General features: G+C 41.6%; 3 protein-coding genes across 7 annotated transcripts; 2 read left to right on the forward strand and 1 right to left on the reverse strand.

Moving 5' to 3' along the window:
- Nucleotides 1-7,503: 7,503 nt before the first annotated feature.
- Nucleotides 7,504-13,461, reverse strand: etv7 (ETS variant transcription factor 7). 3 transcript variants are annotated; one of them, XM_031566551.2, is made up of 9 exons: nucleotides 12,891-13,461; nucleotides 12,344-12,443; nucleotides 11,806-11,970; nucleotides 11,386-11,529; nucleotides 10,352-10,498; nucleotides 10,046-10,189; nucleotides 9,676-9,818; nucleotides 9,484-9,584; nucleotides 7,504-8,743 (listed from the first exon to the last, which is right to left on the reverse strand). In XM_031566551.2, exons 1-9 carry the CDS (start codon nucleotides 12,924-12,926, stop codon nucleotides 8,596-8,598), a joined length of 1,128 nt encoding a protein of 375 aa, XP_031422411.1. In that variant the 5' UTR covers nucleotides 12,927-13,461; the 3' UTR covers nucleotides 7,504-8,595. The 3 variants fall into 3 exon arrangements, with proteins under 3 accessions (XP_031422411.1, XP_012671235.2, XP_031422410.1); XM_012815781.3 differs by having other exon boundaries at nucleotides 10,352-10,459; nucleotides 12,344-12,446; XM_031566550.2 differs by having other exon boundaries at nucleotides 12,344-12,446.
- Nucleotides 13,462-13,549: 88 nt separating this feature from the next.
- Nucleotides 13,550-15,134, forward strand: zgc:194242 (uncharacterized protein LOC100005854 homolog). Of its 2 annotated transcripts, none has more exons than XM_042707667.1 (3): nucleotides 13,550-13,652; nucleotides 14,005-14,440; nucleotides 14,829-14,969. In XM_042707667.1, the coding sequence occupies exons 2-3, from the start codon at nucleotides 14,005-14,007 to the stop codon at nucleotides 14,933-14,935; spliced, it is 543 nt and encodes a 180-aa protein (XP_042563601.1). In that variant the 5' UTR covers nucleotides 13,550-13,652; the 3' UTR covers nucleotides 14,936-14,969. The 2 variants fall into 2 exon arrangements, with proteins under 2 accessions (XP_042563601.1, XP_012671240.1); XM_012815786.3 differs by having other exon boundaries at nucleotides 13,553-13,652; nucleotides 14,804-15,134.
- A 160-nt stretch (nucleotides 15,135-15,294) lies between these two features.
- Nucleotides 15,295-27,030, forward strand: LOC105889857 (CD48 antigen). 2 transcript variants are annotated; one of them, XM_012815789.3, is made up of 6 exons: nucleotides 15,295-16,296; nucleotides 16,533-16,614; nucleotides 23,939-24,229; nucleotides 25,550-25,819; nucleotides 25,922-26,020; nucleotides 26,533-27,030. In XM_012815789.3, the coding sequence occupies exons 2-6, from the start codon at nucleotides 16,554-16,556 to the stop codon at nucleotides 26,727-26,729; spliced, it is 918 nt and encodes a 305-aa protein (XP_012671243.2). In that variant the 5' UTR covers nucleotides 15,295-16,296; nucleotides 16,533-16,553; the 3' UTR covers nucleotides 26,730-27,030. The 2 variants fall into 2 exon arrangements, with proteins under 2 accessions (XP_012671243.2, XP_031422412.1); XM_031566552.2 differs by lacking the exons at nucleotides 15,295-16,296; nucleotides 16,533-16,614 and adding an exon at nucleotides 18,941-19,037.
- The last annotated feature ends 847 nt before the right edge of the window (nucleotides 27,031-27,877 follow it).

Below are 27,877 nucleotides of genomic sequence, written 5' to 3' on the forward strand. Positions count from 1 at the left end.
CACCAGATAGGTGATAAGTATCAGAAGGGATGCTAAGATGCTAAGACAAATGGTTTGTTATTCAATCTATTAAGTCACTCGTTAATTGTTTAATTACTCGTGTCCTTCGAGAGGTGTAGAGTTTATTGTCAAAAGACTGTGGGAGGAGAGTAGTCTGAATTGGGTTCTGGAAGTTAATCCCAGCTCATCCATTGGACTCATGTGCCAGCCGTGAGCGGTTCCAAGCCAGTGAGATCATATCCATCAGGTGTGCTGGTAACTGGCACAAGCTGACTTCTCCTATGACAGCAACTCACTGTGGCCCAAGTGTCTGTGCGCTCACTCTCCTTTGTCAGGAGATGCTCTGCAAGGGCATTCAGTGGCTCTTTTCTCAGACCTTCCCCAAGGTGCAGGATTGAGTGACAGTGCACTCTGCTAGTGACCTCTTCAATGAGCTTCTCCCCACTGTGTTGAGTTGAACATGGGGAGAGAGTTAAATATCACCATTTCTGCCATATGTTTCACACTCATGGTGAGATTATGCACCAATGTCATCACTGCTGAAGGGCCTAAGTTGAGGAATTCATGTTTCATGCTGAAGTAGGTTTGATTGAAAAGTGATTCATCCTTTCCACTCTCTCCTTACTCGTTCCTAAACAGGAGTGCTTTCAAGCAAGTGAGGTCATATACCTCAAATGTGATGGTTACCTGCAAGCTCAGATGTTGAAGGGACAATGTATAGCTATTTCACACCAGATAGGTGATAAGTATCAGAAGGGATGCTAAGATGCTAAGACAAATGGTTTGTTATTCAATCTATTAAGTCACTCGTTAATTGTTTAATTACTCGTGTCCTTCGAGAGGTGTAGAGTTTATTGTCAAAAGACTGTGGGAGGAGAGTAGTCTGAATTGGGTTCTGGAAGTTAATCCCAGCTCATCCATTGGACTCATGTGCCAGCCGTGAGCGGTTCCAAGCCAGTGAGATCATATCCATCAGGTGTGCTGGTAACTGGCACAAGCTGACTTCTCCTATGACAGCAACTCACTGTGGCCCAAGTGTCTGTGCGCTCACTCTCCTTTGTCAGGAGATGCTCTGCAAGGGCATTCAGTGGCTCTTTTCTCAGACCTTCCCCAAGGTGCAGGATTGAGTGACAGTGCACTCTGCTAGTGACCTCTTCAATGAGCTTCTCCCCACTGTGTTGTGTTGAACATGGGGAGAGAGTTAAATATCACCATTTCTGCCATATGTTTCACACTCATGGTGAGATTATGCACCAATGTCATCACTGCTGAAGGGCCTAAGTTGAGGAATTCATGTTTCATGCTGAAGTAGGTTTGATTGAAAAGTGATTCATCCTTTCCACTCTCTCCTTACTCGTTCCTAAACAGGAGTGCTTTCAAGCAAGTGAGGTCATATACCTCAAATGTGATGGTTACCTGCAAGCTCAGATGTTGAAGGGACAATGTATAGCTATTTCACACCAGATAGGTGATAAGTATCAGAAGGGATGCTAAGATGCTAAGACAAATGGTTTGTTATTCAATCTATTAAGTCACTCGTTAATTGTTTAATTACTCGTGTCCTTCGAGAGGTGTAGAGTTTATTGTCAAAAGACTGTGGGAGGAGAGTAGTCTGAATTGGGTTCTGGAAGTTAATCCCAGCTCATCCATTGGACTCATGTGCCAGCCGTGAGCGGTTCCAAGCCAGTGAGATCATATCCATCAGGTGTGCTGGTAACTGGCACAAGCTGACTTCTCCTATGACAGCAACTCACTGTGGCCCAAGTGTCTGTGTGCTCACTCTCCTTTGTCAGGAGATGCTCTGCAAGGGCATTCAGTGGCTCTTTTCTCAGACCTTCCCCAAGGTGCAGGATTGAGTGACAGTGCACTCTGCTAGTGACCTCTTCAATGAGCTTCTCCCCACTGTGTTGTGTTGAACATGGGGAGAGAGTTAAATATCACCATTTCTGCCATATGTTTCACACTCATGGTGAGATTATGCACCAATGTCATCACTGCTGAAGGGCCTAAGTTGAGGAATTCATGTTTCATGCTGAAGTAGGTTTGATTGAAAAGTGATTCATCCTTTCCACTCTCTCCTTACTCGTTCCTAAACAGGAGTGCTTTCAAGCAAGTGAGGTCATATACCTCAAATGTGATGGTTACCTGCAAGCTCAGATGTTGAAGGACAATGTATAGCTATTTCACACCAGATAGGTGATAAGTATCAGAAGGGATGCTAAGATGCTAAGACAAATGGTTTGTTATTCAATCTATTAAGTCACTCGTTAATTGTTTAATTACTCGTGTCCTTCGAGAGGTTGTAGAGTTTATTGTCAAAAGACTGTGGGAGGAGAGTAGTCTGAATTGGGTTCTGGAAGTTAATCCCAGCTCATCCAGTGGACTCATGTGCCAGCCGTGAGCGTGTCTGCGCTCACTCTCCTTTGTCAGGAGATGCTCTGCAAGGGCATTCAGTGGCTCTTTTCTCAGACCTTCCCCAAGGTGCAGGATTGAGTGACAGTGCACTCTGCTAGTGACCTCTTCAATGAGCTTCTCCCCACTGTGTTGTGGTGAAGAGGGGGAGAGAGTTAAATATCACCATTTCTGCCATATGTTTCACACTCATGGTGAGATTATGCACCAATGTCATCACTGCTGAAGGGCCTAAGTTGAGGAATTCATGTTTCATGCTGAAGTAGGTTTGATTGAAAAGTGATTCATCCTTTCCACTCTCTCCTTACTCGTTCCTAAACAGGAGTGCTTTCAAGCAAGTGAGGTCATATACCTCAAATGTGATGGTTACCTGCAAGCTCAGATGTTGAAGGGACAATGTATAGCTATTTCACACCAGATAGGTGATAAGTATCAGAAGGGATGCTAAGATGCTAAGACAAATGGTTTGTTATTCAATCTATTAAGTCACTCGTTAATTGTTTAATTACTCGTGTCCTTCGAGAGGTGTAGAGTTTATTGTCAAAAGACTGTGGGAGGAGAGTAGTCTGAATTGGGTTCTGGAAGTTAATCCCAGCTCATCCATTGGACTCATGTGCCAGCCGTGAGCGGTTCCAAGCCAGTGAGATCATATCCATCAGGTGTGCTGGTAACTGGCACAAGCTGACTTCTCCTATGACAGCAACTCACTGTGGCCCAAGTGTCTGTGCGCTCACTCTCCTTTGTCAGGAGATGCTCTGCAAGGGCATTCAGTGGCTCTTTTCTCAGACCTTCCCCAAGGTGCAGGATTGAGTGACAGTGCACTCTGCTAGTGACCTCTTCAATGAGCTTCTCCCCACTGTGTTGTGGTGAAGAGGGGGAGAGAGTTAAATATCACCATTTCTGCCATATGTTTCACACTCATGGTGAGATTATGCACCAATGTCATCACTGCTGAAGGGCCTAAGTTGAGGAATTCATGTTTCATGCTGAAGTAGGTTTGATTGAAAAGTGATTCATCCTTTCCACTCTCTCCTTACTCGTTCCTAAACAGGAGTGCTTTCAAGCAAGTGAGGTCATATACCTCAAATGTGATGGTTACCTGCAAGCTCAGATGTTGAAGGGACAATGTATAGCTATTTCACACCAGATAGGTGATAAGTATCAGAAGGGATGCTAAGATGCTAAGACAAATGGTTTGTTATTCAATCTATTAAGTCACTCGTTAATTGTTTAATTACTCGTGTCCTTCAAGAGGTGTAGAGTTTATTGTCAAAAGACTGTGGGAGGAGAGTAGTCTGAATTGGGTTCTGGAAGTTAATCCCAGCTCATCCAGTGGACTCATGTGCCAGCCGTGAGCGGTTCCAAGCCAGTGAGATCATATCCATCAGGTGTGCTGGTAACTGGCACAAGCTGACTTCTCCTATGACAACAACTCACTGTGGCCCAAGTGTCTGTGCGCTCACTCTCCTTTGTCAGGAGATGCTCTGCAAGGGCATTCAGTGGCTCTTTTCTCAGACCTTCCCCAAGGTGCAGGATTGAGTGACAGTGCACTCTGCTAGTGACCTCTTCAATGAGCTTCTCCCCACTGTGTTGTGTTGAACATGGGGAGAGAGTTAAATATCACCATTTCTGCCATATGTTTCACACTCATGGTGAGATTATGCACCAACGTCATCACTGCTGAAGGGCCTAAGTTGAGGAATTCATGTTTCATGCTGAAGTAGGTTTGATTGAAAAGTGATTCATCCTTTCCACTCTCTCCTTACTCGTTCCTAAACAGGAGTGCTTTCAAGCAAGTGAGGTCATATACCTCAAATGTGATGGTTACCTGCAAGCTCAGATGTTGAAGGGACAATGTATAGCTATTTCACACCAGATAGGTGATAAGTATCAGAAGGGATGCTAAGATGCTAAGACAAATGGTTTGTTATTCAATCTATTAAGTCACTCGTTAATTGTTTAATTACTCGTGTCCTTCGAGAGGTGTAGAGTTTATTGTCAAAAGACTGTGGGAGGAGAGTAGTCTGAATTGGGTTCTGGAAGTTAATCCCAGCTCATCCAGTGGACTCATGTGCCAGCCGTGAGCGTGTCTGCGCTCACTCTCCTTTGTCAGGAGATGCTCTGCAAGGGCATTCAGTGGCTCTTTTCTCAGACCTTCCCCAAGGTGCAGGATTGAGTGACAGTGCACTCTGCTAGTGACCTCTTCAATGAGCTTCTCCCCACTGTGTTGTGGTGAAGAGGGGGAGAGAGTTAAATATCACCATTTCTGCCATATGTTTCACACTCATGGTGAGATTATGCACCAATGTCATCACTGCTGAAGGGCCTAAGTTGAGGAATTCATGTTTCATGCTGAAGTAGGTTTGATTGAAAAGTGATTCATCCTTTCCACTCTCTCCTTACTCGTTCCTAAACAGGAGTGCTTTCAAGCAAGTGAGGTCATATACCTCAAATGTGATGGTTACCTGCAAGCTCAGATGTTGAAGGGACAATGTATAGCTATTTCACACCAGATAGGTGATAAGTATCAGAAGGGATGCTAAGATGCTAAGACAAATGGTTTGTTATTCAATCTATTAAGTCACTCGTTAATTGTTTAATTACTCGTGTCCTTTGAGAGGTGTAGAGTTTATTGTCAAAAGACTGAGGGAGGAGAGTAGTCTGAATTGGGTTCTGGAAGTTAATCCCAGCTCATCCATTGGACTCATGTGCCAGCCGTGAGCGGTTCCAAGCCAGTGAGATCATATCCATCAGGTGTGCTGGTAACTGGCACAAGCTGACTTCTCCTATGACAGCAACTCACTGTGGCCCAAGTGTCTGTGTGCTCACTCTCCTTTGTCAGGAGATGCTCTGCAAGGGCATTCAGTGGCTCTTTTCTCAGACCTTCCCCAAGGTGCAGGATTGAGTGACAGTGCACTCTGCTAGTGACCTCTTCAATGAGCTTCTCCCCACTGTGTTGTGTTGAACATGGGGAGAGAGTTAAATATCACCATTTCTGCCATATGTTTCACACTCATGGTGAGATTATGCACCAATGTCATCACTGCTGAAGGCCTAAGTTGAGGAATTCATGTTTCATGCTGAAGTAGGTTTGATTGAAAAGTGATTCATCCTTTCCACTCTCTCCTTACTCGTTCCTAAACAGGAGTGCTTTCAAGCAAGTGAGGTCATATACCTCAAATGTGATGGTTACCTGCAAGCTCAGATGTTGAAGGGACAATGTATAGCTATTTCACACCAGATAGGTGATAAGTATCAGAAGGGATGCTAAGATGCTAAGACAAATGGTTTGTTATTCAATCTATTAAGTCACTCGTTAATTGTTTAATTACTCGTGTCCTTTGAGAGGTGTAGAGTTTATTGTCAAAAGACTGAGGGAGGAGAGTAGTCTGAATTGGGTTCTGGAAGTTAATCCCAGCTCATCCATTGGACTCATGTGCCAGCCGTGAGCGGTTCCAAGCCAGTGAGATCATATCCATCAGGTGTGCTGGTAACTGGCACAAGCTGACTTCTCCTATGACAGCAACTCACTGTGGCCCAAGTGTCTGTGTGCTCACTCTCCTTTGTCAGGAGATGCTCTGCAAGGGCATTCAGTGGCTCTTTTCTCAGACCTTCCCCAAGGTGCAGGATTGAGTGACAGTGCACTCTGCTAGTGACCTCTTCAATGAGCTTCTCCCCACTGTGTTGTGTTGAACATGGGGAGAGAGTTAAATATCACCATTTCTGCCATATGTTTCACACTCATGGTGAGATTATGCACCAATGTCATCACTGCTGAAGGGCCTAAGTTGAGGAATTCATGTTTCATGCTGAAGTAGGTTTGATTGAAAAGTGATTCATCCTTTCCACTCTCTCCTTACTCGTTCCTAAACAGGAGTGCTTTCAAGCAAGTGAGGTCATATACCTCAAATGTGATGGTTACCTGCAAGCTCAGATGTTGAAGGGACAATGTATAGCTATTTCACACCAGATAGGTGATAAGTATCAGAAGGGATGCTAAAATGCTAAGACAAATGGTTTGTTATTCAATCTATTAAGTCACTCGTTAATTGTTTAATTACTCGTGTCCTTCGAGAGGTGTAGAGTTTATTGTCAAAAGACTGTGGGAGGAGAGTAGTCTGAATTGGGTTCTGGAAGTTAATCCCAGCTCATCCATTGGACTCATGTGCCAGCCGTGAGCGGTTCCAAGCCAGTGAGATCATATCCATCAGGTGTGCTGGTAACTGGCACAAGCTGACTTCTCCTATGACAGCAACTCACTGTGGCCCAAGTGTCTGTGCGCTCACTCTCCTTTGTCAGGAGATGCTCTGCAAGGGCATTCAGTGGCTCTTTTCTCAGACCTTCCCCAAGGTGCAGGATTGAGTGACAGTGCACTCTGCTAGTGACCTCTTCAATGAGCTTCTCCCCACTGTGTTGTGGTGAAGAGGGGGAGAGAGTTAAATATCACCATTTCTGCCATATGTTTCACACTCATGGTGAGATTATGCACCAATGTCATCACTACTGAAGGGCCCAAGTTTAGGAATTCATGTTTCATGCTGAAGTAGGTTTGATTGAAAAGTGTTGTTGTTTTCTCCATTTACTGAATGAGGAACTGCTTTTCAATGTCACTGAATATTGTTTTGGGCATGGCATATGTAAATGAGGAAGGAGTGATTCATCCTTTCCCCTCTCTCCTTACTCGTTCCTAAACAGGAACAGACCTGAATGCTCTGTATGGCTTCTAAAAGACAAGCCTTCGGGTTGCTCAATCAGTACAGTACCCTTGGCATACACAGAATGCAGGCAATCCCCTCACCACGTCAAGGTAGAGGACAGGATAGGGGTATTAGTATAGACAGCCTTAATACAAATACACATACATATACACATAAACACACACAAAAACAAAGACATGAAGATACACATCTATTAACACAGACATCACAATGTAAATACCAAATTCTTCAATTTGATATCTTCAGCTTCAACATAACATTGTTGTGTTCCTGTTAATATCATCAAGTAGAATATGTTTATCATAAGTACGTACGCTACAACAAAAGGTTTGCAACTTCATGTGATGGACTAAGGATTTTTCTCCTCCTCACCTGTAGATGTCCTCAGTTTCTGTTAATTTTTTTATGTTGTCGTCATCAGTTTTGTCCAGCTGATGTTTCATTTATTTCACCTGGTTTGGCTCTGTGTTTTCAAGAATTCTATGGTGCCCGCCTTCTTGTTGTCTTGCACATGGCACTGAGGAGCTGTAAATAATGCCTTTGTAAATCCAGGAACATTATCTACGCTATTAAACCAGGTCCATATGGTTTGAGGGTGTAGTATGACAAGGTCAAAGAACTTACACACATACTGTTTCTTTTTAAAATATAATAATCATTAATAATCATAAATAAAAGTATGAAAACTACATGCATTCATTTTTTTTATCTCTGTTAAGCTGTTAGATGCTTAAGCAACGTAAGCAAATTTACAGCATATTATTCTAATCAGAGGAAATTTTGTGACTAAACATAGTCTTTGGATTTTGGATATTTTGGACCCGAATGGAACTCCCCAGTACGTGAGGTGTCTGTTGGATGCTTCTGTTTTGAAAGAGACTGAAGGAAGCCACAACGTGGAAGTTCAGTCTTGCAACACTGCCTTGAATCGAAAGTGGAGAGGTGCTACAGTATGTATTACTTCTGCTTCTTGTTTTTTTTTTTTTTTTTACAAATGAAAGCACGTGGCATTACTCTGGAGGATCATACATTTATTCTTCTTTCAAGGCATTATTTACATGCAGTTATATTTGTACAAGATTTTAATGTTACATTTAGTTTTACATTCCTTTTACAACATAGGAAAATATAAAACTATAATTGTATATAAGTGAAACCTCTTATTTTGCAGTGCATTTGGAAGACGTCAATCTCATTGACAACTCCAGGAATATTTCCAGGACCTCTAGCGGTAACCAAGATGGTCTCCAAGAGAGTATTTGTTAAAGATAAACAGCAGAGAGCAATGCAAAGCATATCCACTTTCAACAAAACCCTGAGATTACCATAATCACATCTACTAAAATAAAAAATAAAAAATCCCTTATCTTCAATAGCTGTTTCTCTAAGCAAATGAAGAAATAAAACCCAAACGTCTTGCAGCAGTCGTTAGTTGGGGTATGAGGTTGTGTCAAGATAGAGGGCCTCAGTCCGAGCTGGGGGTAGGCGGGTCAGAGAAGGCATCCAGAGAGATCTCCAGGTTATCCCCCACATAGTCGGGTGAGGAAGGGTTCTCTGGAGACTCGACTTTGTCCCCTCGGCTCTGCATGATCTGCTGTGGAGTCTTGAGGAATCTGCCATAGAGAATTTGAATTCGGAATTAAGAATAGTTTCAGTACTGCTTTTTTTTCTATTTTGTTCCTTTCCAACTGAATCCCTTCAAAAACTTTAAACTATGAAGTGGTGAAAACGAAAGCAGACAGACAGAAACTAGTGATGGGAAGTTCGGATCATTTTACCGACTCGGTTCTTTGAATCTCGTTCAGTAAAATGAACGAATCTTTTTTCGAATCATTCGTTCATTCGGGGGGGGTAAGAGAAATTCGGGTCAATGTTTCGTTCTTCTGCCAACCGAGTCTTCGAATCAATGTTTCGTTCATCGTTCATTTTTCACGTGACCTGCATAGGCTCAGCACTGGTAGCTAGAGAAAACAGAAATGATTCGTTCATTTTGACTGGGTCTTCGGATACGGATCATTGGATCATTTCCCACGTGACCTGCATTCAACGAATAATTTCTGTTTCCTGGAGCCTATGCAAGTCCCGATGCGTGGCCACGAGAAAATGAACAAATCTTTTTTTGAGAGGACTCGTTACTCTTGAGTCCTTGTAAGGATTTGTTCAAAATGAACGAATCGTTCACGAACGACACATCACTAACAGAAACCCAATATAAGGACAACATATCTAGAACCCTACACAGTCTACTGATACAAGAAGCCTCACAAAGAAAATATAAACATGCTATTATTCCTGGAGTCCTACTGTTATAGCTATTCTATAATGTTAAGAGTACGTTCAACTGTACACATACCTGAAAAGAAGCTTTTGCCCTGGTTCTTTTTTGATGATATTGAGTTTGTAGTAATGTCGAAGGGCCCTAGACATTTTTTCATATGTCATGTTGACCCTATTCTGTATGAAAAAAAAAATCATTAGATATCAGTATTTTTATAATTACCTTCCCTATTAAATGTGTTGTTGCTTTGGTGGTCATTTCACAAACCTTTTGGTTCCCCCATAATCGGGCAAGCCCATTGGGATCTACTATCCTGAAGACCATGGTTTGTGGATCATCCCATTTTATGAAGCTCTCATACCGACTATCTGAGAGCACTTGGTAAACATAGTCCCATAGGAATCTGCAATCTAAGGGGTAAGGCAGATCGGAGATGACAATACTAAACCAAATGTAACAGCACATTAAAAACAGACATTTTCTGAGGACCACAATATTTTCAGTAGTACACTGAGGAGTATATTGACTAGTCTTAATGTCTGACAGGCACAAAACTTTCACTTTCACTTTCTGTCTGAGCCACACAAACCAATCTCTTTTTCATCTACAACAAAAAATGAAAATGCATCGCTTCTACCTGCTATCTTCCCATTAGCAGGTTGTAAAGCAACGGCTGGTTCCCCTGTCCTGTTGGATAGATTCAGAGGTTCCTCCCTGCCATCGGAGTCCATTTGCTCTGTCTGCTGCCCTGGGGGACCAGTAGGTGGGAACTTTACCTCACCTGCAAAACAGTGGTCAGTTTGAATGCTGAATGTTACACTATGACTTATCCAAGGTTTTTCACTATGCAAACAAAGCATAATAAATAACCATCGTGTTTCTACTGGGAAGTGTACAGTGCATTGATTTTGGCTAATTTTGCCAATTTACTAGCCACACTGACCTGACTGGACCTGCTCTGCAGGGTTAGTGTAAGAGAAAGAGGAGGTGCCCCCAAAATCCTGGTAGTGGTTAGAATGTGACACACCTACTGGTCTGGTGTGAGGGTTCACTGGGCAAATGGGAACAGACCTGTTTGAGATTAGAAGGGCTAATGTTGGAGTGACACAGGAAAAAAAGAAGGAAAGAAAGAAAGAAAGACAGTGAAACACATGAAAGAGATACTAATTATAGTCTCTTACCGAATAAAACTAAGTACTTCCTTCTTATACCAGGAAATGGGGCAAAAAAGCAATGGAGCGTTTCATTTTTTTACTTTCCAGATCCTTATAACCAGTCTAGATTCTTTCAGACAATGTAAATACCTGATACAACAACACTTTCACTCTCTGAATGTGACCCTTGACATTTCCTCCTGTGGTTGACTGACTAAACCAATGCTGGCCGGCCATTTGGGGCTCAAGATAAGTAGTCTCCAAAACATGAAATCATGTGAGCCACACCCACTGGCACAGTTCCTAGCTTGTACCTACCAAACATTCACACTACGGAAATCACCTGTTCTTGATAGACTGTTGTCAAAATGGCCGAAGTTGAGAGAGAGAGATAAATATTCACCCTGTTAGTGTCATTACAGACTATGTAGTCTACATATCATCTAATTAACATAGTTGTACAACTTACTTCTTGATGTCTGACAGATGTTATATTTGAAGCAGGGGTTACCAACTTGTAACAATATGCAATTACAGTATATGAGAAAAATCAATGTATCACAGCTCTTAAATGACAAAGTACATCAGTCCAGGGCACATAGTAGACAACAATACAGAGGGACCAAAAACAATGCATTTAGGATCAAGGAAAGATCCTAGTTGTTGTGGAATTAACTTGAACAATCCTGCAGGCCTTATACATGTGTACTGAATGTGAAAGTTTACGTGCAATAGCTGACAAACAAATCACTAAAATTTAAGGAAGGTATGAAAGGAATATGAACTAATTATACATTTTAGTGATTAAAGGTAAGCTGCAGACCTGTGTAATTGCTTGTTTGAGCATGGGCCCTCGGTTGTTGGCAGACTCGAACTGTGGGACTTATGAGATTTTCAGAGCCAGGGGCAGACAGCGCTCCCCTCCGCTGCTGTTTTACATACTGAAGGAGCTCATACAAGACATCTCCTGCCAATGGAAAACCATATCAGTCTTTCTTTTACATAGTATGGGAGTATGCAGGTAGATATTATGCAATTCTGAATAGTAGCTTATAGGAAAAAATGTTGGCAAGTCCAATCAGAGGGTTGATATACATATACATCCACTTAGCACTCCATCCATCTCTTCATGTTTTGTTGTTAATTACTGCGAGTTAGCATTTTATATGCTATGCTTCATCCCTTGACTGGCTTTGTTGTGTTTGCATTTTGAAACCAAAAAGATCTGATTTAGGCCACTGACCTGAATTTGGGCTGCGCAGACGGAAGTCTTCTTTGGTGAGGAGACACAGAGCTTTGCCATTCATTTCAAATTTCTCCTGATCCGTCTTACGTAGAGAATATTCCCTCTGAGCCCAGCGCAACCAGTGGCTCACATCATTCTTATCCCATAGTGACGGATTTATCCCTGTGATTAGGAAGACAGTGGATATGTGGACCATGTTTTTTTTATATATGTGATAAACAAGTGTAATGTAATTTAGTGGATAAATCAACATTTGATAGGTGAATATTTCAATACATATTTCAAAAACCATCTCAAATGAATAAGTTTGTGCTTTTCTTTTCACAATAGCATGGATATTTGCAGATTATATATAATACCTTAATAAGCAAGCTGCCGTTGCTAAGTGATGTAAGTAATTGTCCAGTCTAAGCTCAGTGAATTCAGACAAATATAACTGAATTTATAGGATCTGAGGTTCAAGAGTGGCGATTAGGTTCATCTTTGATATATGTCTTACGTAAGACTGAATTTAGGGTAAAGATTAGCTACTCACTGAGTCTTCCAGGGAGTGTGCAAAGCTCTTCATCTGCACCAGGACCCATGGGGCTGGTCATGTTTGGATTGCCCATTTGAGCTCCGTTTCCTCTAAACTCCTGCTGAATCCAGAAGTTAGAGTTCCAGTTTATGAAGAAGTTAAATAAGAAATGCAATCTTTACTAGAAATATGTTAACAGTCCACTCTCCTTTTTGCACTCAAATGTTAACTATCAGTTAAGTTAATAGTCTGAAAGTCTTGTTTATTTTACAGTGTATTTAAATGACACATTTGTAATGTGACGCAAATTAATACAATTACTCGGACAGCAAATTAAGTGGGCTAGAATTTTAAAATGGAGGAAGACAACATGAATATTTTGCTCTTTCTGTTTCACATAGATTCAACAAATAAAAACGAAACAAAATGTGGCTCAACTGTCTTGATGACTAATGAAAATTGCTGGCGATTTCCTTTGGCGTCTTCGTTGAAAATTACAACACTATCTCATATCTATAACATTTTAGGCTACGACAAACCTTTGTTGTCGTGTATGTAAACTTACCTGGAGTAAAGGTGGCGGTGGGGAACCGTCACTCATATTCCAGAGGTTGGGTAAACTAGATCAAACTCAGTCCAACACCACGGGATTTCTTATTTTGACTTCTAGTGAACAATTTTTACCAATTCCTACATCCAAGTCAAATTTGTAAACTACAAGCTGCAAGTAACATACGAATTCTGCAACAGTCCATTCTAGCTGGATCGCATGATTTTTTTTGTTGGCTATCCTTCCGGGAAATGATATCGAAAGGGTGTGTAGCATTAGTGCTGCAAGCGTTCAAACAGTGACAAGACTGGAGGTCAAGGTCAAACTTGAGCTTCCATTTCAAGGTTATCCCGTCAGACTGCTGTGCCACATATTCCTAGTTAACAGTCAATTAATGGAGCATTTAGCCTTTATCCAACTGTATATTGGGGAATCGCCGTTTTCTTGGTAATTATCAAAAAGACAGTGAGATATTATTGGTATTTAATTGATCAAACTAGTGTTTAATTTGGCTATTGTTAACATACTTTCGCGACATTTAAAGTAACATTCTAAAGCCATCAATTTTCAGTTTTTGCTCCCAAGACTATCCATTTGAAAGTTTCAAGTAAAATTGTCGTAGGCTCCAACGGTGCCATCTACTGGCTGTAGTGTACTTTGGTTACGTGATACACATTACGTGGGAAGACTCCTCCTCTTCCTAAATGACAGGATAAGGAAAGGAATAGAGTGAAACAGGGTGAATATCCACCTGCGAAGTCCGAACGTCTTCAAAAAGTAATTTGTGAGCTTTATTCTCCCTGATTAATGCAACAGTGGACATCGTTACATTTTATCACCGGTCTGACGTTGATATCCTTCATATATCGATATATGGCTCATCAAGTCAACAAAGCGATTACAATTACGAACTCAGGCCGTGGCGTAGGCTACATGTCAAATACGCCAATATCGTAATTATACTATATGCCTGTGACAATAAACATAAAACACGTTGGTTGAATTCTGAATGTCTGTACTCTGTACTGTCTTTAAAACTCAGAAATGTAGTCCTCACTCACAATGACATTTGAACGTTTTCACCAGAGCTGAAGTAAACAAAAAAAATCTGTTCCATCCAACCCTGCAGATGTTTCTCAAAAGATTAGGGCCACAACTTGGACGGCCCACACGAAGTGTCGCTGGATGGCTAACCTCAAAGATCCTAACTAGGCGCAACAGAGTGCTGGAGGAGAATGCTGTGAAGCTGTGTGGCATCTCCCCAGATGACAGCGTCCTGGAGCTGGGCCACGGTCCTGGGGTTGGCTTAGAAGCAGCTGCAAGGCTCCTCTCTGGACCCAAAGGGAAGCTCCTGGGGATAGACTACTCTGAGTACATGCACCAGATAGCTAGTAAAAGAATGCAGGAGCTCATCACTAGTGGAAAGGTGACCCTGTACCACTGTGACGTGGCATCCATGCCCATAGCGGAGAGCAGCGTGGATAGGGTGTTCCACTGTAACTGCTACTACTTCTGGCCCGATTTGAAGAAAGGCACCTTGGAGATCAACCGCGTGATGAGGACAGGTGGGTGAAGGGAGAGGAATGAAAGTTGAATGTTAGCTCCAGAGATGTGCAGGCTTAACATGTGTGATGTTTTTTGATTAATCACTTATTTAGTCCAGATAAACTGGAACACGTAAACTGGACAGATAAACTGGACTAAATTCAGCAGGTTAGTCATATTAGGTAGTTGAGCAATGGAAGAGGTGAACATAGCTCTTAACTGAAAAACACAAGAACAACAACAATTTGCTAAAGTTAAATAGCTAAATAGTTGTGGATTTAGATAGCTGAAAGACAGAGGATAAACATAAATATTGAAATAGTGCAAATGTGTAAGTGAAAAATGTATACTACTATGAATGAAATATTCTATTTGGAATAAAGGTGGCCTCATGGTGACAACCCTCAGGCTATCCAACTTGGTATACATGGCACCTAAAAACGTTTTTACTGGGGAGAGCTGGCGTCCTGAAGTCTATATGGAGGCCTTACGGGCCACGGGATTCTCAGATGTGAGAATGGAAAACATAACAGACCAGCGGATCACCTTTCAAGTTATAGTTGCCACTGCTTCAAAATGAAAATGACATTATTTCAAATGTGAAATGTGAAGTGATCTCAATACACGTCTTCATACTGAAGTGTCACTGGCCACTTATTGATTGTAAATGTTGTGTTGTCAGTAAAAATAAAAGATATAATGTTTGAACCAGCAGCAATGTGTCCCATATCCTATTTTCTGTTTACAAATGGATGATGTGACCTCCTTGATTAATATCCTTAATTTGTGAAAGTGTTGTGACACATTTCATATGTGTTCTTATGCTATGAACCCACTGAACCCTTTCAAGTTTGTGTGAACATGTATTTGCTCCTTGAAATTTGTTTGTAAATATGTATAATTAATACAACAGCTATGGATTTCCAGGCTGTCTGTGGTTTCATATGGACTGCATGGCCCATGTATTTATGCTCACAGTAAAGCAGAGCAGAGCAGAATGTGCACTTCCAGTCTTACAGAGGGTCACCAAAGTCTGCATTAAATGATATGTGATATGATGTGAAGTGAGATGTTATGTATGATATATCATAGGCTCACCAAAGTCTGCTTGACTACAAGGTAAATGTAAAGCTGAATGTTGACGTGTGTCAAGCTATCAAGTCCTTCAGGCCTCTCAAAAGAAAATGGTAAAATATTTTGATAGTTACAGTTATTGTATTCTGTGTTCCATCACAATGTAACAATGTTATATTGGGTTTGGACCTTTATGACAATATTGGTATACGAACTCTATATGATACAGCCCAGCATAAGGAGAGTGAAACAGCATAATTTACCACCAATCTATGACCTGCTAAAAAGCTGACTCTCTGGTCACTGGTGTCTGTTGGGCTGAATTCCACCATCTATTCCACTATGTCCAAGGTCAGGATGTAGGGTTATGCATTTATGGGAGATCTCATAGCCCAGCCAGGCTGTAAACATCTGCATTAGTTAACAAAAAATGATGTTGTATGGATGCAAGCATAGATTTACTGTTAATGTCAGGGATGGGTGCATAACAGGTGGAGCTAGGTGTGAACCTAGTTTTAATGATCACTTCATGAGAGTGTCAATGAGTGAAACTTTGTTCCAGATTCTCTCAATAATATCGATGAATGACCATTTCACATGGCAGCAGCTTTGGTGAACATCGAAGGGTTTGATGTGAAGCAGTTTCATATGAGGCACACAATTCCCATAATCCCTTGCATAGGGAAGTTTGGGAAAACGTTGGTTTCACTTTCACATGGGAATAAATTGCTCGTCGAGAAAATTGTGGCTTTTTCGTCAGTGAAAACCTGCACTCTACATTTTGTGTTATACTCCTTTTTAAGTAAGTGCAATTTCTGCGTTTGCAAAAATCAATACGATACACGTAAAATATGTTCTAGTGCGTATGTATTGACACAGTGTTAACGTTACCATACACAGCTTCAAATGTGTGGGCTGGTCATTTAACACACATATTCGGGAATCACAACTCATAATAATTTCGCAATGATTTAATGTAATTGTGATACGCTGAATAAGTGGTCCTTATCCTTGTTCCTTATTCTATTTTCCTTTCAGGTGAAATTACTCGTCGTGACAATGGTGACTTTTTCGTCAGTGAAAACCTGCGCTCTACATTTTGTGTTCTACTCCTTTTTAAGTAAGTGCAATTTCTGCGTCAGCAATAATCAATACGATACACGTTAAATATGTTCTAGTACGTATGCATTGACACAGTGTTAACGTTACCATGCGCATCTTCGGGTGTCGGCTGTTCGTTTAACACACCCATATTCGGCAATCACAACTCAATCATTTCGCAATGATTTACAGTTATGATTGGATGAACACTAAAATCAAAAGTATTACACAATTATCTAACCTTGCTGAAAAGGAGTTTTGGAGTTCAGGGTGGCTGGCTTGAGACCAATAGGGGTGTCGGTGAGAACACACTTGTCCAGTCAGTATTCACAGTTCACAAGCAATTTATTGGGGTTTCCAGTGAGGTTATGAATAGGACTGTATGGATGTGTGTGTGTGTACAAGCATGTGTGTGTAATAGGAAGTTGTGTGTGTGTGTGTGGAAGTTGTGTGGTTTCTAGGAGGGAAGGAGAAATTATATACAAATCAGCTCCAAACAATGACATTATACAAAGGAGACCACAGCATACAAAGTGCGCTCAAGTCACACAATAAGTAGATGAATCATGCCATGTGCAGGGGCGTAACTATAGGGGGTGCAGCAGGTGCGGTTGCACCTGGGCCCGTGGGGTGTCGGGCCCAAAGATTTACACGCGTCGCCCGACGGGCCCCCCCTTTCCAAGTGCACCAACAGGCCTCAGTATAGCGTCAAATTTTCTCGGATATGCTTATGTTCTAATACGCGCTGGTCATAACCAGGATGTATTGCAAAATGCTATATATACACTTGAAAAAGCAAACTTATCTCAGTCATTTATTATTTTTTGGGGAAAAGTAGCAATTTATAACAAAGTCATATGCTTATCCTACATACACTATAGCAACTATCCTATTCAATGAAATTAATAAGTTCCTATTTTCTTTGGTATTTTTGTGATTAGCAATAATGATTGCTGGGTAATATCAGTGGTGTATAAAGTACCCAAAAGCCATACTTGAGTAAAAGTAAAGATGCCTTACTGGAAAATGACTCAAGTAAAAGTAAAAGTAACCTTTTAGAATACTACTTGAGTAAAAGTCTTAAAGTATCTGATCTTTACTGTACTTAAGTATCAAAAGTAATTTTCTGATATTAAATGTACTTAAGTATTGAAAGTAAAAGTACAAGTAAATGCTGTTAATAAAAAAGCAAAGGGTCAGAATTTTGAGAATTATGAAGTTTATTCTGACTAGAATGAGCATACTTATAAACTGGGCCTTATTTGAACACAATTTTAACAGAATAGGCAATACTAAAGCAGCACATTGTAACATTTTGTGAATGGGCAACCTACTCCTGAGTATCCCAAGGTATGCATAAGGCACAACCTGAGAGCAATAACCTGGCGATCTGATACAAAGCCATAGCATTACATCAGGATCATCAGTTTAACAAGCAAGTTATCAGTACCGTGACTGTGAAATACTTTCAGCAACATGCACACACATCCCTTGAAAAATAACGTTACTAGCAGCTATCTTGCTCCACACTGCTACGTTACTGTACTTTAGATTGTCACCATCCTAGCTAGCTAGCCAGATACTTCGCCAGAGATGGAATAAAGAATAATAATAATCTTTGTAGGTAGCCAGCTTGAAATATTATATACAGATCTTACCCAGCGGTGAAAGAACATGACTAGTCTGCAAGGTTGTGCTGGTTGCATTTAATGAAGAGGTAGTGGGGTTTCTCATTTTTTGATTGAGACCTGTATGCTTTTGCTTCGATTATTGTTGTGTCCCCTTCGTTGTTGATCTTAATGTTTTGGATATATCCTTCCACTGCATACTGCAGTCAATTTTGCCTTGTTCTGGAGGATATCGCGGAGATATTACTCCAAAAAGAATCACTGACACTGACAGACAGTGTTGTGCATGAACGAGTTCAAAAGACGTAGCAACAGTAACTAAGGGGGCGGGGCTTTTGCGAACGGTCAATAGCGCATTAACGTGCGCTAGGACCACTGATTTGCCAAACCTGCTTGCAGTCTGTGTTCTACCACAGTCCCCGTCGTTGGTTTTCTAAAGATGATTTGAATTTGTAATGAGTAACGAAGGTTTCAGGGGAAATATATCGGAGTAAAAGTATCAGTTTTCTTTGCAAAATGTAGCGAAGTAAAAGTAAAAGTAAACAGAAATATAAGTAGTAAAGTACAGATATCCAAAAAAAATGACTTAAGTACAGTAACGAAGTGTTTCTACTTCGTTACTATACAACACTGGGTAATATGTATGTTGTTTTCCAATGTCAAGTTTCTATTTGATCATGTGACAATACAACGCTATAGTTAAACCAATTTGGCTTTTTAACTAGCTCGTCAACTAGTCGGGAGCCCACAGGGAGTGGCATGGATCAGCATCGCTGCTTCTGCCCTCAGTGGTGTGTCAGCAACCATGCAACAGGTAACTTACGGCTATTGTGATTGATATACATTTCAAGACAAGTTATAGCCTACATACATTATGGTAGGGCAGGATTAGGCTACAAGTTGGGTAAATAGTGGTCGCTATTATTATTACTTTCTAACTATTTTTACGGTAAGAAATGTTCCTGCTGAGAGTCAAACAAGACTTAGTTCATTGTGTACACACCCATCGCTTCTGAAATAAGTAAGGTTGATTAATTAAACACTATTTATATCGATAACAAACACCTTTGATTAGCTTTTTTTTAGACGCGGTTGCGGTAGGGAAGTAGGGAACGCTACGATTTTTTTTTTTTTTTGCGTCGTTACTACGTTACGCCACTGGCCATGTGCCACATAATAATAACTGTACAACATGAAGTCTCAGCCTACACAGGCAATACATAAGCATACAAACTTAGGAGCATTCACAATTAAGGCAACAAATTAAGGTAGCAAACAATTCCATAGGCACATCTTAGTTCATTTCCATCTCTAACTAAATCAAGATCAGTCCATTGAATTAAAGCAACAATACACTTACATGGCTCAGATAACGCACACAGGAGGAGCACATGCAGCAGCATTCGAGTGAAAAGGAAGGGGCTGTAGGCACAGTTGTGGCTAATAAGGTTGGTGGCAGGGTGTGGCCTAATAGGCAAGAGATCAGGGCTAATTGGAGCTGAGTGAAACAGAATAGGGAAATGAACAGGCTGGGAAAGGGGCGTGACAGTGAGTCTGTGAGGGAAGCAGGGAAAGTGAAAATCTTCCAAACACTTACAGAGTCGGAATGCGTTGATCCAACGGATGGCGGAGGAGGAGTCTGGCGCATGGGGTTGTGTTGATACCAGAGACATTATAGTGAGATTGACAGGTCAACAAACCAATCACGCCACTAGCAAGCTGTTAGTCAGTAGCAGTAGTAGCATGCTAACATTAGATAGGTGACAGACACCTCGCAAATCCTATCAGACGTATTTTTGTTACAATAACAGGGTTTTTAAATTGTACAGTGTGTATTTCTCGGTAACTTTAAAAAAATCTAAGCAAAAAAAAGTAAAAAAATAACTTTTAGGTACAAATACGACCATCTACGGAGTTTGGTCCGCCATCTTTTTTTGGAGTTTTGCGCTCTTTAGACGTGAGCATAAACGCGATCTGATTGGCTAGCACCTGTTATGTCAGTTATGCATGAAAGGCAATTTGATTGGCTGACGCATGTGTTGCCTCTCAAAAAGTTGAAATTTTTCAACTCTTGCCGCAAGCCGCAATTAAACGCAACGCAACAGAACCCAACGGAGCCACAATTCAGTTTGTTAATGGGGATCCGTCAACCTTGACGGATCAACGCATTCCAACGCAAACGTGTGAGTGGGCCGTCACACTCATGGAGCAAAACATCGGCCTGGATTTGCACCACTATAAGCACAATGTCAGCTCACACTTTTTGCAAAACAATACACACAGTGATTTACAAAACACTGAACACACTTGTATACATTAGACACAGAAGTATATCAAGATGTCACTTCCTTGCAATTCCAAAACACTGACTGTCAAACTACCACACCTATAAGCCATTGGTTAAACACAGCCATCAAGTGCGCAAACACATGATTGCTTAATTGTAGACACACCAAACAGGTTTAAGCACTATAGAAATGCAGCAGGTGAGTTCACCTGTCATCAACCAAAATGGAAAGAGTCAGAAGAAGAAGAGTGAGGGTGAGAGGGGGAATCCACGGAGGAGGAGAAGGAGGAAGAGGCGGAGGCCGTGCCAGAGGCCGAGGTCGAGGTGGAGGTAGAGGAAGACTTGAAGCAGGAGGAAAACGTGCTCAAAGAAGAAGAGGACCACATTTATCAAATTAATTTGAAAGGAGGAAGGGTGCCCATATTCATGCATTTACATTTACATTTACATTTAGTCATTTAGCAGACGCTTTTGTCCAAAGCGACGTACAAGGGAGAGAACAGTCAAGCTAAGAGCAATAAAAAAGCATGGTGTAACAATAAATACTACTTTACATGAGAATTAGAAAAACAACGACCTAGAAAAAAGGAAAAAGAAGTGCAGGAATGTAACTGCTGAAGTGCAAGTTAAGCGCTAGTCAGGTGCCAGTTAGGAGGGGAGGTGCTCTCTGAAGAGTTGGGTCTTCAAAAGCTTCTTGAGGGACGCCCCTGCTCTGGTAGTACTAGGCAGTTCGTTCCACCAACGTGGAACTACAAATGAAAATAGTCTGGATTGCCGTGCTTGCACGGACGGCAGTGCCAAACGACGCTCACTAGACGAGCGCAGCGTCCTGGGTGTAACATTTGCCCTTACAAGAGCATTTAGGTAGGTGGGAGCAGAACCAGTAAGCACTCTGTAGGTAAGCATAAGTGACTTGAACTTAATGCGAGCAGCTACTGGCAGCCAGTGGAGCTCGATGAGTAGCGGGGTGACGTGTGCCCTTTTCGGTTGGTTGAACACCAGACGCGCCGCCGCGTTCTGGATCATCTGTAGTGGTTTCACCACGCAAGCCGGCAGGCCCGTTAGGAGGGCGTTGCAGTAGTCAAGGCGGGAGCTCACCAAGGTTTGCACCAGCAGCTGGGTGGCATACTGGGTTAGGTACGGTCTGATTTTGCGGATGTTGTATAGCGCAAAGCGGCACGACCTGGAGACAGAGGCGATGTGGGCCGTGAAGGTCAGTTGGTCATCAATAATGACCCCGAGGTTTCTTGCTGTTTTGGATGGAGCAAGAGATAAAGAGTCAGTATTGATCTTGATGTTGTGGTGGATGACCTGTTTGGCTGGGAAGACCATCAGTTCCGGTTTCTGGTTTGGATCGAGGAGATTGTTCTTTGACAGGAACTCGGTGACCTGTTTGGAAGCTGCCCTCTCAATGGTTTTAGATAGGAGCGTGAGAAGTGAGACCGGTCGATAGTTTTCCACCTGAGTGGGATCGAGAGACGGCTTCTTGAGCAGCGGCGTTACCCGAGCCACTTTGAAAAGAGAAGGAAATGTTCCAGAATTAAATGAAGCATTAATCACCTGTGTTATTGCCGGTAAGACGGCAGGCGATATGGCTTGAAGGATGTTGGATGGGATGGGGTCCAGCGGGCATGTAGTTGGACGGCTACCTGTTAGGAGACCTCACTCTCGCTGAGAGGGATGAAAGAAGGAAAAGATGAGCTATTGACGGTTGCGCCCTTAGGGGAGGGGGACAGTTGGTCGAACTGTTTCCCGATGGCTGCCACTTTCTCTGTGAAAAAGGAAGCAGTTATCAGCAGTGAGGTTAGTAGCTGGGGGGGGAGGAGGAGGGTAGAGCAGAGTTTTGAAGGTGGAGAATAGTTTCCGAGCGTCAGTTGCACCGTTGATTTTGTCATTGAAAAAAGTCTTCTTAGCAGCAGTGATGCTGGATGAGAAGGAGGCCAGCAGTGTCTGGTAGCTTGCAAGATCGTCCAGTGCGGCAGATTTGTGCCACTTTCTCTCAGCTGCTCTGAGATTGGAGCGCTGCGTTCGGAGGGTATCACTCAGCCACGAATGAGACTGGGTAGATCGAGCAGGTCTGGTGGAAAGTGGACACAAGCTGTCCAAGCATGAGCTCAGAGTGGAGCAGAGAGCTTCTGTGGCATCATTGACACCTAGTGAGGAGAAAGTGGATAAAGGTGGAAGAGCAGAAGAAACCAGAGAGGAAAAGTGGGTGGGAGAGAGGTTGCGGAGGTTGCACCGGAACGAGACCATCGGAGGGGGGACAGAGGGTTGCTCAATGAGCCGAACATCGAAGCGAATGAAGAAGTGGTCCGAGCGATGCAGAGGGGTTACCGTTAGGTTGTCCGTGGTGCAGTTCTGAGCAAGGATGAGGTCAAGCTCTTTTCCTGCTTTGTGAGTTGGAGGAGTGGGGACCTGTTGTAGGTCGAACGAGTGAACCAGGTTTCGAAAGTCAGCTGAGTTGGGATTGTCTAGGTGGATGTTCATGTCGCCAAGGATGAGTGTTGGACACTCCTGCTCAGGGATGGATGACAGCAGGGTGTCCAGCTCATGGACGAAATCACCCTGTTGTCCTGGTGGACGGTCATGCAAGAACAAGAGAGAGAGATCATAAACATAGTTTTGGCCAATAATGCTATCAGGCTCAGAGAAATTCAAGCCAACATTATTGGTGACCATGCCATTTTCAATAATGTCTATTAGGTCTCTCAAACACTGGCAAGCATCCTGAAAAGACATCAGGTTCAAATGAAACAACTTCTATCTGTACTGTATTTTCAGTTTTATTCAGACCTTTTTTTTCCTCGTTTTTTACTGTAATTGTAACCTGTACTGGATACAGAATTTTACGTTTGTCTGATATTTGCTGAGCTTACAGTGTTATGCACACTACTGTAGCATGAAAAGTGGGATATGTTTTGTTGTGATTCTCTATGTTGACATGTTGACTGATTTGGGTATATGGAGAGAAATACATTATACATTATACAGATTGTTCATCAGTCTTCTGCATTGGTCTTGTGTAGTGTTTGCTTAATTTATTGTATATTTGCACCTTCTCTGTGTACTTCACTTACAGTACTTTAATCACTGAGAAGTACAATTGCTAAAAGTGTTTTAGGTTTGCAACAGCAGTGTGTAACTGGTACAAACAGAATTAAGTCATATGCAACATGTGTGTTTCATATGGTACCAAAATATGGTTTTGATAAATTAGTGTATCGTTTTTACAAGAGTGTTTAATTTTGCAAAGGATCTGAGGTGTTTTGCTAATTGGGTGTGTGGTTGTGCTAATTGTGTGTAGTGTTTTGAAAAACAAAACAAAACCATCAAAATCGTGCTTAAACAATCGAGAAAAACTGTAATGTTATTGTGATACGCTGATTAAGTGGTCCTTAACCTTGTTCCTTATTCTATTTTCCTTTCAGGTGAAATATCAAACGCGTTGTTCGCACAGACAAATGGGAGCATAACTCTTAAGACGAACAAACAGCAGATTCAGGAGATTTTGTGGAAATGTGATGGTCACAAAATAGTGGACTGGGATATGAATTCAACTCCCATTGAGTTCAGGCAGTTCAAAGGAAGGACAGCTCTCGTTCCAGAAACAGGCGATCTTACCATCTTCGGTTTGAAAGTAGAGGACAGTGGTGCATATGAAGCAGAGGCTGTTATAGAAGGAATTATACACAGTGTGAAACATAAAGTAGAAATAATTGGTAAGTGGTTGATTATGGAAAGATTTTAGTATCAAAATTAAATATGAAAAATGGCGATGTAATTCTAAATGTGAATTTAAAATCCCCACTCATACATGCAAGTTTGGGCTCAAAATGATAATGGAAATTCAATAATTCCATTTACATTTGTCATTTGGTACACTAAGATATTTAATTTACACTGAGTTTTGGATGCATGTAACAATGCATTTGAAATTTAAAGGTTAGTATTTAGTTTTTAGTGACATCTATAGAGACAGAGTGCAATTGTTAGCTAGCTAGTACTGTCACCACCAAGCTTAACCAGAAGTCACCCTTACTATGCTTGTAAAACTATTACAAATGCACCAAGCCAGCCAACATAACTAAACATAACTCATCACAACTAAACGCATATAAAAACCTCAATATCAATAAAACTGGGATACAGACAGCGCATGTTGTACTGTGGGAGGGCCTTTACGGCCTTTACAGCATGCGGCAGGTGTTGCGGCTGTTGCCAGCCAGTTGTGCACTGTTGTCGTATCCTGCCACCCTAGTAACCTATGAGCACACTGTATACCCACTAAGCTGTTCTACAATGCTTAAATGCTCTCTCCCCACCTTATCCACTATACATTTTGTATGTATCATGTATATACCATGATATGTTTCAATGTGTTGTGTACATCTACGTGTATGAATTCATCTGCCATCTTTCTGATTGTCTCCCTTCCCCTTCTGCCACAAGCCCCCCTTCTTTTTCTATCTCTACTTCTCTATCCGGCCGGCTCCAAGCAGATGGACTTTGACTTGTGACTTTTTGAAACATGGCGGCTGAAGAGCTTGTTGGAGTAATTCACAGAGTAGAACACAAGGGGGAGGAGAGTGGTAGTGGCGACTCTAAATTCACACTTGCTCAGTTTGAAACTTTAATTGAGCATGTGGCAGGATTGTCGGCCTTATCAGGCACTGGCATGACACATGAGACCTGCTATACAAATTATGTTGGGTGTCATCAAAGGATATGGCCATGTTTAAATAAAAGTCTTGTGTTTGGCATGTTGTGGTCCCCTCCTGATCAGCTGACTGACAGGTGGAAGGCTGTGAAAATGCCATGCTGTCTCCTTCCCTTTGATCAAATAACCTATTGATGTTTTAGTTAGTTAGATTTATTCTGTAAACAATACACACACTGAGTCTCACAAAGTCGCAATTGCATGCATTAGGATGAAGATATATGAAATATGTTGTGTAAATGTCATCAAATCAGTGCGTGTTATGTCAGTCTAATGTGTTGCTTGTGCTCTTAAATAATTGTTGTGTTTGATCTGTGTTCAGACCCCGTGTCAAAACCCATCATCACATGCATGGAAAGCAATGATACATCATTTTTACACTGTCAAGCTGAAGGCCCTCATCTCAGTTACAGTTGGTCAGGGCCTGGCCTCACCACAGAGATGAATGGCCAGATTGGACCAGATATCAGCAAGGTAGAGACCAACTCATTGCACACGTGTGTGGTGAAGAACCCAGTCAGTGAGAAAGATGAGCATTACCAAGCCGCTGACTGCTTCCTAGAGGAGGAGAGTGAGAAACCAGGACTCTCTGGTAATTAACATGTCTAGCCTGCTTTTGTAATCCTAGTGAAAAATAGACCTTCTGTATTATAAATACAAGTTACCAGTTGTTAATGATGGATATCTTTTGCAGGGACAATAATCACTTTAGTGGCTATACTGTCTGTCCTCCTGCTTGCTCTTGCTGTTGCTCTTGTGGTATTGTATGTTCTGAAGAGGAGGATCCCCAAAGGTAAATTGGTCTTTTAAAGTTATTTTGTACTGAACTGTAGGAATTACATCAGTTGTAATCAGCCATCGGCAACTTTTTGTTCAGAAGCAGTCATAGATCAAGATAGGCTCAGCAATCCATAGAAACATTTGTATGCATTTATGACTGTTACACCTGTACATAGTTTCGTACAAAGCCACTGTTCTGTCTCTACCTGCAGTTCAGTCAACATACAAAAAGGCTTTTCTTTATGGCAGTCATATCGTTACAAAGTAGTAATGGTGTGGTATACAGGTTGTTTAGGTGTAGTAACTTGCATGTGACTGGAGGCCTGGCCATTGTGTGAGGTCCCTAACCACTTAGACAAGAGATTTATCATGTTGTGTGTTTACCTGAAAACCTATAAAGAATAAAACAAAGCAGTTACATTTACATTGAGATACACAAACAAAACAGACTGCTGAGGAACAATACATGTGTGTAGATAATTAAGTGCATTGTGTGTGTATTAATTTTCTTTGCTGCACACAAAGTGAAGTCCAATCCAGAGGAAATGAACCAAGTTCACAAAAAGAAGGATGGACAAGAAGGACAGGAGAGTGTGACTGAAGTGCCTTGTGAGAAAGAAGGAGGAGGAGATCAGACGGAGGTTAAATCCTTGCTTGTTCACTCCATCATGGATAGCCCTTCCATGCAACATAGTGGTATACCACCGTATTGTCTAGAATAGTGTATGGCTCAGTACACGTCAAACACTATGGCTTGTATCCCATTTACAGAGCCAGGACTGTGCAAGTGTTTTTGTTAGCGCACACGATGGACACACAGCTAGAGCAGCGGTCCCCAAACTGTTTGGTTCCCCAACACCATGTGCAAAGATTGAAACACTAACAATAATAATACTTCTATTAATTTAAAAAACAGATGATGCCCATCTCCTGTTGCATAGGTTTTCTTAAACTTTGTTTCTTGTTGCATATTGTTGTTTATTGTTCTTGTTCCACTATTTCTTGCCCCCCCCCCCCCCCCCCCCCCCCAGCTATCGCAACTCTTGACAATAGTCAAGAGATACAGTGGCAGACACACTACAGTCAGGATTTGTACCTATGACCTGTAATACTGTCAAGTGTGACTACTGTCGAGACAACTTGTTGTTCTTTCAAGACAACTTGTTGTAAAACACTAAACACTAATGTTACCTTTAAGCTACAAAAGTACAGGTGTATTTCAGTAACAGTTCAGTTACAGTAGTTCAGTTGATTTAAGAATATACTGTATAGAAAATGTGCTGTGCTTTAAAAAACAAAAATCATATTGTTGCCTGTAATTTCTGCTATAACCACTACATTACCATTACCCCTACAACCACATACAATTATGGCTGTGAAATTGTTTTCAAGTAAGCTCTGGTTGCTCAGAACTGTTCTGTAAGCTTTACATCTGATGTTGACACTAATACCTTGAAAGATATTAAGCTTACTTTTTATTGAATAAATAAACATTCATGAACCATCTACTGTATTTAACTCCTTGTGTGCCATGACATTACTGTGCCACTAGCTTTTATTCTTCTTGGTAATATTGGAGGTAATTTAATAATGTCACTGTCAGATTAACCGTATTTCCCGCTGTATTTACCACTCTAATGCATTCTTCTGCCCCATAAAGTTCAGGCATGCTTAAGCCTTCCAGCCTGGGGTTTTATCGTTGATTTGGTAACCCTTTTGGCTGTCCTGTTTCCCATTTACAGAGCCAGGACTGCGTACTAACACTGGAGTTATTTTGAGTGCAGGCACTGAAGAACTGACAGCTAGAGGACTGTGAGGAGCAATTCACTGAATTTGACAAAAATTTTAGGCCTATTGGATTAAACGTGGA

This window comes from Clupea harengus, chromosome 4 (assembly GCF_900700415.2).
Source record: "Clupea harengus chromosome 4, Ch_v2.0.2, whole genome shotgun sequence".
Classification (NCBI taxonomy): domain Eukaryota; kingdom Metazoa; phylum Chordata; class Actinopteri; order Clupeiformes; family Clupeidae; genus Clupea; species Clupea harengus.

What these genes read in the sequence shown, in the direction of transcription:
- etv7 (XM_031566550.2), bottom strand. Translation starts at nt 12,926, where the DNA reads ATGAGTGACGGTTCCCCACCGCCACCTTTACTCCAG. An exon ending in TCAAACAAGCAATTACACAG is followed by an intron (nt 10,499 to 11,385) that starts GTCTGCAGCTTA and finishes CTCCAACATTAG; the next exon opens with CCCTTCTAATCTCAAACAGG. An exon ending in GATTATGGGGGAACCAAAAG is followed by an intron (nt 9,585 to 9,675) that starts GTTTGTGAAATG and finishes TTTTTCATACAG; the next exon opens with AATAGGGTCAACATGACATA.
- zgc:194242 (XM_012815786.3), top strand. Translation starts at nt 14,005, where the DNA reads ATGTTTCTCAAAAGATTAGGGCCACAACTTGGACGGCCCACACGAAGT. An exon ending in CAACCGCGTGATGAGGACAG is followed by an intron (nt 14,441 to 14,803) that starts GTGGGTGAAGGG and finishes TTTGGAATAAAG; the next exon opens with GTGGCCTCATGGTGACAACC.
- LOC105889857 (XM_012815789.3), top strand. Translation starts at nt 16,554, where the DNA reads ATGGTGACTTTTTCGTCAGTGAAAACCTGCGCTCTACATTTTGTGTTC. An exon ending in TGTGTTCTACTCCTTTTTAA is followed by an intron (nt 16,615 to 23,938) that starts GTAAGTGCAATT and finishes TTTTCCTTTCAG; the next exon opens with GTGAAATATCAAACGCGTTG. An exon ending in TGAGAAACCAGGACTCTCTG is followed by an intron (nt 25,820 to 25,921) that starts GTAATTAACATG and finishes TATCTTTTGCAG; the next exon opens with GGACAATAATCACTTTAGTG.